The sequence below is a fragment of the Poromitra crassiceps genome (assembly GCF_964638095.1).
Source record: "Poromitra crassiceps genome assembly, chromosome: 1".
NCBI lineage: Eukaryota > Metazoa > Chordata > Actinopteri > Beryciformes > Melamphaidae > Poromitra > Poromitra crassiceps.
This window is the reverse complement of record NC_139623.1, coordinates 79,102,581-79,112,637: the sequence shown is the minus strand read 5'-3', so window position 1 is coordinate 79,112,637 and position 10,057 is coordinate 79,102,581. Positions and strand designations below refer to the sequence as shown.

Genomic DNA, 10,057 nt, shown 5'->3' with positions numbered 1-10,057 from the left:
CTTCACCTAGACCTCGGTCTGTCCCATGGTCTCCTCCGAGCTGGACATGCCAGGAACACCTCCCTAGGGAGGCGACCAAGTGGCATTGGTAAAACTTTAGATACAGCAGGGTAAGTCACAGGGTAAGTACAGGGTAACAAAATCTGTACTTACAGGGTAAGTATACTGTAGTTATTCCATAACTATCGGGTACCTACAGAGTAAATACAGGGTACCTATTCTGTTACAGGGTACGTATGAGAAATAATCATTTCAATTTCATTTGAATTTAGGAGAACTTATACTGTAGTTATTCCGTGACTATCGGGGTACCTACTGTACAGGGTACATATTCTGTTGTTACAGGGTACATATGACCTATGAGAAATAATTTAAATTTCATTTCAATTTAGGATAACTTATACTGTAGTTATTGGGTAACTATCGGGTACCTACAGGGGTGTGGGCCATAGAACATAGTCTCTTCAAACAGACAGTTGGCTCCCGCAATTTTCAAATGCGTCCGCCTAAACGTCTGTACTTCAAACTGGAAAAACCTGGCCAAAGCGGAAAGGGAAACTCAGGGGAAATAATGAGCGATGATAGGGGGATGTCCCGGATGTCCCGCCTAAAGGCAGGTGATTGGAGAAATACTGTACCTGCATCGATTTGAACTTAATTCCTCCGGTCTGAAGCAGATTTTTTCCCCAAACTTCCTTTGCCAGGCTCTGTGGGCATGAAGTACAGACTGTAGTATGCATTCGCAGAATGTAGAAAAGATAGTCTGACTTGAGAGACTATCTAGAACAGGGTTTATCTGTCTCTCTGTGCATCATGCTGCTACGTGCATGTTTCCTTTGCCCGATGCACCGGGCATCAAATGGCATGCAGGTCAAAGGAGGCACACGTGATTCTCAGCCCACCAGAAATGTTCATATCAAAAATTACAAAAAAATAAGTCAATATCCTAGTTTAATGTAGATGCAAAGGATATGCAATTAGCTCATTATAACACATATTCCAGGAATATCGCTATTCACGCTGCCACTTCCTGCTCTCTCCCTTGACCAGGAAGAGCCTGTCTGCTGGGGGGGGGACCATGAGCCGGTTCCCTGCTCTGGGGCTGAGCGCAGTCACTGTATTTACATTATATTGTGTTTGTAACATAGACTATATTGAAATGTGACGTGCAAGTTTCAGATTTTTGTCCGGTAAAATAAATATAAAGGCTTTAGCAGACTTCTTTCTCCCTCTGCTCGCAAGGCACTGCTGCAGTGCAGCCGGGCACTCGGTCCCTCTCGGCCCCACTTTCCAACGGTCACATCAAATTCCTCCCAATGTTATGTCCCGCCTGTCTATCCATAGTAGAGATGAAACACTATGACATTTTCATATCACGATTATAGTGAAGCTGCTTGTTTACCAACATCTCTTGTATTGTTAAAATGTAAAGAAAATGTTCAAAAAGTACTGATACACTCACTGAAATCATTTCACCAAGTTTTATATTGAAAACTTAGCCCCTCAGATACAGTAATACTCTCACTGGAATAATTTCACCAAGGCCGCATGCCTGCGTCTGGGAGACTGTTAACTGTGGTTGATGATAGACAGTATATTTACAGTGTTTTTCAAAGCAATGTAATCACGGTTTCAATGATAATTAAAATTTGACGCCGTAATACTAACCGCCAGGAATTTTATCACGCTGTATCATTAAACCGGTAATCGTTTCATCCCTAATGCATAGATATATAAATGTTTATAGCTATATTTGTGTCGGTCTATCCCATTTTACTCTGGAATACATCACAATACGGAAGCTAGATACTCTCGCAATGCAGTTCAGCTGGACTTTAAGCGGTCCGTCACCATGAAAGTCAAGAGATTGTATAATAACGAGCCAACTACACATTCCCCTGCATCCACATTGCATCCAACAAGGGCGTGTTTCCTTCAATTTGTCAGTAATGTACTCACCACACTGGGGTTAGACCAGTGTCTCATTAAGGAGCTGTTAACCAACAATGTCATTATTCAGTGGGGTTTTCACTACGAAAGCAAACTCCTTAATTACTTAATTGTAGCAACCGCCAAGAGTTGTAAGATATCAACTGTGAATAAAGAACCCTGTACCAACAAGAAGCCTCATGATTCCATAAATACCAGGAACGCTACAGTACTAATGACATCAATATTAATTAACCATTAAAATATCACCTTTAAAAAGTAAGGTTATGCGATTGGGATTTATGTTGGTTTGAAGCGAAACTAGAAATGAAGGGATTTGTTCATGCCCAGTGTGCATGGTTTACATGGCTATTTATGAGTTATTAATGGCTATGTGTATGTTTGAAGTCGATCCAAGGAACGGTTCTCGACATAAACCGCTTGTTGTGCTGCCAGTAGGTGGCTCTGACTATGTGCATGTCCAAATGACACAAAATTCAGCACTGCACACCGTCAGGTCCTCCTCAGCACACTCCCCAAATTTGAAGGTGATCCGACTAATGGTTTTTCGAGATACAGTATGTGAAGGACAGACGGTCCTAGAATTAATGGATAGATGTAAATGTAATGGTACTTTCATGTCATTAAGGTCTAAAATGCTAAGGCTTTTCCACCCTGACAAGAATAACATTTTGCGAGAAACACTGAATCCTTGTATTTTTTTACATGTAAATCTGCAGAATATTTCAGCAAAATATCAACATCGGCAGCTTCAATCCAAAAATAAGGGTTATCAGACTTCAAAAGCCCATATCGGTCGAACCCGCCCTCTAGGGCTGGGTTAAAAAAATCGATTCTGCGATTTTGAATCGATTTTTATTTTAATCCTTTGATATTCAGATTCATATGTCCAGAGATCGATTTATTTTATTATTATTATTATTTTTTAATAAACATAGGCTATAATATTATGCTGTGTGTGGTAGTTGAAACATAGTTTCAAGTTGACGTTTATTTATGTTTGTAGTTGAAACAAAAACATAAATACTGTAGGCTACATAAATGGAAATGTTTGATCATTAATATCTATTTTTAGAAATTATATAGGCTGAAATCAAATCACTGTGCATAATTGTGAAAGTGTCTTTATTGACAGGTGAAAAGGCTGTTATTTACCCTTTGTCACCACCTGGTGAGTAAATATATGTGTAACTAAAACCATTAAAATTCAATCAATCAATCAATCAATCAATCAATCAATCAATCAATCAATCAATCAATCAATCAATCAATCAATCTCCTTTATTTAACCAGGTAAAAAAACCTCATTGAGATTAAAACCTCTTTTCCAGGCCAAAACGATTGACCCAAAAAAGACCCCAAAAATTGACATAAAATTGACATGACCCAAAAAAGGTTGGAACCCGTGTGTTACATAACTGGACAGTCATGTAATTCAGGTTACAGCTCAAAAAACATGTTTTAGTATCACTAATCAAATCGATATTGAAATTAATAGAATCGAAATTAATCGATTCGGAACCTTGTGAATCGGAATCGAATCGATTCTTGAAATCTGAACCAATAACCCAGCCCTACCACCCGCGGCCCTCCCACACTCACATCAGCCTGTCTCTACTGAAACAGCTCTTTTGATCAGCCTGGTCAAAGAATGTCGGCATTGTACGTTTTTGCAATCCATGGATACATAGACCATCATGTTTATGAACCCAACATACACCTATAGACCAAATCAGCGGGGATGTTTACATTTACTTCCGGGTACCCCTGAGGTCCACACATTATAATGGCGGTGGACGGCACAAACTGACGTGTTGAAGACAAAAACAGACAAAGAAGACAAAAATGGTTCGTCCGTGTTGTGTTGTTGTTTAATATCATTCATAACACTAACACTAACTAACTAACTAACACTACATAAAACAAACAGAAGAAAGGCTAGATACGTCGGACAAGCATGTTTACCAACCGTTACATATGAACGTTACACATCACAGAGTCTTCTATTGAAATAGCATTGTGGCCAGGGTGGATGGAGGGCATTAACACTGACCTTTCATGCCAGAGGGATGTGTTTGTTCCCCAGGGTTTCCAAAGTCTACATTTCAACATTTAACGGTCGCCAGAATAAGATGTTGGGATTGTACGCGTTTCTGCAATCCATGGAGAAGTAGAGTATCACGTTTATGAACCAAAAATACATTGCATATCACATGTCTAGCTATAAGTAGCCTATATCAACGTTATGGCAGTTTATAGTACAGCCATTTATGATGGTCACCACCGACCATGATCATAATTCTATCATCGATGATGTCCAATGGACAGCGATGAGAGAATATGATCATATTTCAAATTTACATTGAGATTTGAGGCTTGCTGAAATGTAATGTTGCTTTTAGAAACGTAAAAGACAGACATTTTGTTTCAAATTTCCGTTGAGATTCTAGGCCTATGTATCCGTGGATTGCAGAAACATAAGCTGCCATTTTATTCTGGTGATTGGGCTGTTTAATCAGGCCGTCCCAGATGGAAGCTCATGAGCGCTGCTCTCCTGCCTCGTGCACACGTCACTATCAGAGAGAAAACAGCCTGTTTCCACACTCACTCAGGCGGACCTGGGCCGGTGGAGAGAAGGTGAACACAGATAAGATTCTCTATCAGGATCCCATAGGGAGCTGGGTTAGAGAGGCAGGGAGAAGGGAAGGGCAGTTTTTGGGACCGTCTGGTGGCTCCGGCCGTCCCCTCCCACTTTCTCCACCTCCTGACGCGAGGCTGCATGTCCTTGGGCTCATTCTTGATGGCCCCCACCGCTCCGCTTTTAATGAGAAAGATGAAAGAGGTGCAGGCTGGGAGAACACCCAAACCCTCCCCTCTGACAAGCCCCTTCACTCCGCTCCGCATCCCACGCTCTGCTCGCCCTCCAGCGTCTCATCCAAGATGCCCCCCCCCTTCTTTTTGGGTGGGGGAAGTTCTAGTTCTAGTTTTAATTTAATTTTTTTTGCAGGTAGGCCTATTATTCGCTGTGATCTTCTCTATAATTTTCTCTCTATCACTTTTTGTCACTTTTTCTCTTTCGGTCTATCCATTATTGTTTTGTATTCTGGTGCTGCAGCTCTAGATGTTTAAATCATAAACCCTAGAAAATGAAAAATTCCACTGCCACACAAAGCAGGGCATATTCATGGAGCTTGCTGTAACCCCACCACCATTACTGCTTATTCTATGGAAAGAATAAAATAATAATGATCAAAAATCATATTTTAAGAAAAGCATCAAATTACAGTTGTTTCCTTAAACCAGTCATTCTAAGCTTTTTCATACCAAGGACCCTTAATTTAGTTTGATGATTATGTCTCGAAATTAGACCCAAATCTGAGAATATTTTTTGCTTGTTGGATATGATTTTGTCCAGAATTTCATGGCTGTATTGCAGGTAGAGATAACTGAAACTATGATCAAAATAGTAATTATCCCACATTCTCTGATTTTCTAAACTTCTGTTAAAATGAAATAATGCTGAAATTGAACAATTTATTGATTTGCTGGGGGTTGAGAACTACCGTCTTAAAGGCTGGTGTTTTTAATGCATGTCAACTAATCCTTTGAAAATAGAAAAATCAGCAATGATTTTCTTTTGGCAGAGATGGGGACTTGGACTTTATTTGCACTTAAGTCCCACACACAGTGACTTGAGACTTGACTTGAGATTTGTGAACAATCTTTATTTTAGTGTGTAAGGAAAGGTCTACTAATAATAATGTCAACTAATCACTGCTGATACTGTATACTAATAGATAAAGGAGTGAGGATAATACAGTACATGACTTGAATTCTTTAGTTTTAGCTATGCAGTGTTCTAAGCAGACCTGATGGCATGTAGCAGATGATAGAATGCTCATCCAAGACTTGAGACTTGACTTGCACTTGTGACCAAAGACTTGAGACTTGACTTGGATTATAGCAAGACTTGAGAATTGACTTGGACTTGCAAAAAATGACTTGTGAGCATCTCTGTTTTATGGTAACATGCCATTTTTAAAATGGAACCTATGTCATTGTGAGCTGTATTTAAGTATTCTTTTTACAATTGGCACCAATGATTTCCGGGTTGACTGCTAAACTTGGGATGGGAAGTCAGCGGGAGTAGAGCGAACACATTGCTGATGTTATTTTCATAGGATTTGTTCATGGTAAGCAATGCATTATAAAAACACCAGCCTTATCGTTACGTAAAGTCTCATTTGTCATGCAACTTACAACTCCGTACTACGTTCAATTTAGGAAACTATTACTTTAGGGTCATAAAGAGGTCTACAAAAGGTGGGAAATTCTGCAAATGCTCTACAATAAGTTATTCTCTGCACACTGTACCTTATCATGGTACATATGGTTGAGAACCACTAATTACTACACTACCTCCTCATCATTCAACATCATTCAACACCAGATGGATCACCCTAATAACTAATATGATGATAATATGAGAAAGAGGAGACACACAAGACTTTTCATATTAAGAAAAGTGTGAGCATGTTTGTTTTGTGTGTTTGTTCTAAGAACAAAGAAGTCAAGAAAAAAGTGATACATTGAATGGAATCTCTGCAGTCTGCTTATGCAGACATCAGTCTTTGCTAGTGTTTGTGGATGGCTATGACAATTCAGTGCTTCCACCTTGTGGTGATTATGCAGTAGAGCAGCTGATTCAAACACTAATCAAACTAGCAGAATACCCGTCCCTGTGCGACAGTTTTGAGAACAAGAGACAATTCCCTCAGAAGAACAGAGCTTGAAACACAGAATGGAAGAAATGTCGCCACCAACACCAAATAACATAATCATGAAGCAACTTATAAATACTTGGTGATTGCAAAATTACATTTTACCACCACCTGTAACAAAGCCTACTACTTACAATTGTACAAAATGCAACATGGAGTGTTTTATTTTTGCTTTCTGTAAGGCCCAAATATATTTAAGTAGCTGAATAATAATAAACACAAACCGTAAACCCTGAATAACTGTATATTTTTGTACATGGATATTCATTTACTGTTAACAATAATACCATGCTTCCTTCTTAGTTGTAGCTGTATATAACAGCTATATAATTCTGACCATCTCTGTGTATCTTATTTAAACAACCTTATAGAATTACCAAATAAGACCTGGTTACCTGGTTGATGATAGGTCAAACATCTTGCTATGACCATCCTTTAGGAGCAAAAATATCAAACTTTAAAATCAAAAGGACATTCAAAATGACATGTTCATGACATAATGGTTCACAAGGACAACATTCATAAAATCAACAAATGGCTCTAAAAAGAACAACTGTGACTTTGCACAAATTGTAAAAGTAGATTTTTGGTAACAGTGTCTTGTCAATTATTGCAGTCTCAGAAGATCTTGGACTTGTCCCGGTTGTTCATGTACTTCTGGTAAACCACTCCCAGTGTGGTAAAGAAGTTCCCCATGAAGAGAACCAGGTAGGAGCAGCCACACATCACAACCTGCACCACAGCATAAAAGAGGACATTTGGTTGACCTGAGCAACATATGCCTTCACCACAGATACTCTATCTCTTTTTGACTAATAGCATGTTAAGTATAGAAGAATAAAGCCCAAAACGCACAGGGAGTGAAACTTCTGCCCCTATCCACCTTATTTCTAGCTGCCATGGTGCCTGATGGGTGCTTCTTCCGCTTCCAGTGTAATTTTTATACTGTTTTAAATTGACAAAAAAAACGTCTATGAGGATTTTACAGCAGCGCCATTCAGCCGTGTCGTTCGGGTGCTGGGATAACGTAATGCATTGTGGGTAGTCGGCTACTGTGGCTAATGCTATCGGCTAGCGTAATAGACTTTACATGGCAGTAAAACGCCACTGAATGACCAAATTGATTTAACTTTTAACCATTTAACTGTTTCCATCCACAGAGTTGGTTAGTTGTTTATAACGTGACTATATTTATAACTTTTATAATGGACTCCAGCTTCCGGTTTATAATTCAGGTCTGCAGCCGAGTACAAAGGCTGCAGAAGAAGCCTGCATGACTCATTGTTGCAAGCTGCAACAATGAGTCACGTTAAACCGGACCTTGTTCCCACAATTATTTTTTACAGTGGGGCATTCAAAAATAAGGTGGATTCACCATATATAGCCCCGCCTACTTGACCCAGTTGTGTTATGACTTCCTGTTCAAAACACCCTGGTCACTAGTACTGTACTGTCACAGGAAGCGTAAACACAATAGAAAGTAACTGGCTGACCCCTGTGTTGGAACATAAGGTGAATAGTGCACTGCAAGCATCAATTGAGCGTTTTTTTTTTTTTTAACGGTAGTTTTGAGCCCCTGTCATTCAGAGAGCAGGAGAAAATGATGCAATCATTCTGTCCAAACTTTCACCAATCTAATCTCATCATGACATGCAGGGATAGGCTATATTTGCTAGCCGATGCGTTTAGAACATTATTCTCACTTCAGACAGTCTTGCTATAGTGTAGCGTATTTACATGCTTGCTGTAGGCCTATTTAAACTGCCATGAGATTTGTTTGAGGAGCATAGCAAGACAGACGGGGATGAAAGTGGGCAGAGAGGGAGGGGGGGTCAGAGTGCTTTGGTCGCTGCTGGAACCTCATTTGACGCTCCAAAATCAAAACAGGTTCGGGGTACGGGTGTCAAGGCAGTTTCACGCACGTCAGAACGCTCTTGGTGCATGTTCGGCCGTTTAAAACAATGGGTGGACTTCAAAACGCGAGCGTCTGACGCTCCCAGTGCGTTTGGGCTTTAGCCTGGTGCCACCACTTCCTCTTTTTCATGACTTGAAAGATGACACCAATGAATTACTATAGAGTAATAAGTTTACCGTTTCAACAGCAAATAACACAATGGCCAACATTTGTATAACAAATGAAGTCTTCGCCATATGCCTAAAATATGTATGCATTAGAGTGGAAATATTGACACAATGCAACATAAGGTAATAGGATCCGCCTGGACTATATGTTGTATAGCCTAAACATTTAGAACATGTGTATTACTGGACCTTTTGTAACAGGACTCAAATTAAAATAGGTGACAAAATATGAGGGAACAACTTCCCACTTCACTAGTTGATTATAATAATGCGTTACAGTGATGCTCTGATGTGCTCTAACCTGCCACTCTTTACATTGTGGGAGCTGGGCCATTCCGAAGAGTGTTAGACCATTGTAGAGCTGCCAGAACTGTAAGATAGAGAATAAGCAGTCACAAATGGGTCAAACACAAGCATAATGCTTACACACAATAATAACCTTCCATCTACTTTTCTGGTCACAAACATATAGTGCTCTATTTTCATGGTATCGCTAAAGCTGCGTTCACACCGACCTATTAAAGTTTTTCGCTGGCATCGAGTTTACATACAAAGTCAATGCAAACGAACGATTGAGCGTATATTCGCCCGGGAGAAAAATCGCTGGGCATCCGAGCGACAGAGACAGAGCGATAGGGAGAAAATTCGCTCGTCGCCCGAGATGAAATATCCCAACTCGAGCGAAATTACGCTGGCATCAGTCGTTCGCTGTTCAACGCTGATTGGCTGCCGTGTGAGAGTGAGTCAAGGATCACACTGGCTTGGAACAAACCGCTGGTTTATTGGGTGGCAACAAACCGCATTGACAGCTGATTGACAGGCTGACAGCTGACATGAAGTGAAGTCTGTACTACCGGTATAGAGCTTGCGTTAGGAGCACACTGATAGGCTTAGCTTGTAAACAACTACGGTGGCTCATAGTGGACAAATATCATGACATTGCGTAACGTTATAGCCCCCAGATGTCCGTCAATTCTTGTGCCTCTTGACGAGCGATTTAAACAGAGGGACAGAGCGATTCCAAAGGGTTGAATCGAGCGACAGAGAGAAAAATAAATATCTCGGTGTGAACACAGCTTAAGCGGCACTATGCCCAAAGCACAAGTGATTTGGACATTTTGTTGGGTGCAAATCAAATATCTGGCACCTGCACCCAGATTGAGATTTTCATGGCAAGCGTAAAGGTGTCAAACAAAAGAGAATAAAAACATTGTTCTTGCTCTGAGTCAAATGTTTCATGGTCA

The 10,057-nt window shown here is 40.2% G+C and overlaps 1 protein-coding gene across 2 annotated transcripts in view; it reads right to left on the bottom strand.

The window, feature by feature from the left end:
- Positions 1–6,893: 6,893 nt before the first annotated feature.
- tmem120aa (transmembrane protein 120Aa) overlaps positions 6,894–10,057 on the bottom strand; it is a 32,324-nt gene continuing 29,160 nt past the window's right edge. For both annotated transcript variants that reach the window (XM_083646965.1, XM_083646966.1), the window contains exons 11-12: positions 9,115–9,183; positions 6,894–7,463 (exon numbers count right to left, since the gene is read on the bottom strand). In XM_083646965.1, coding sequence (XP_083503091.1) covers positions 7,350–7,463; positions 9,115–9,183 — 183 coding nt within the window. In that variant the 3' untranslated portion in view covers positions 6,894–7,349. The remainder of the gene's footprint in view (positions 7,464–9,114; positions 9,184–10,057) is intronic.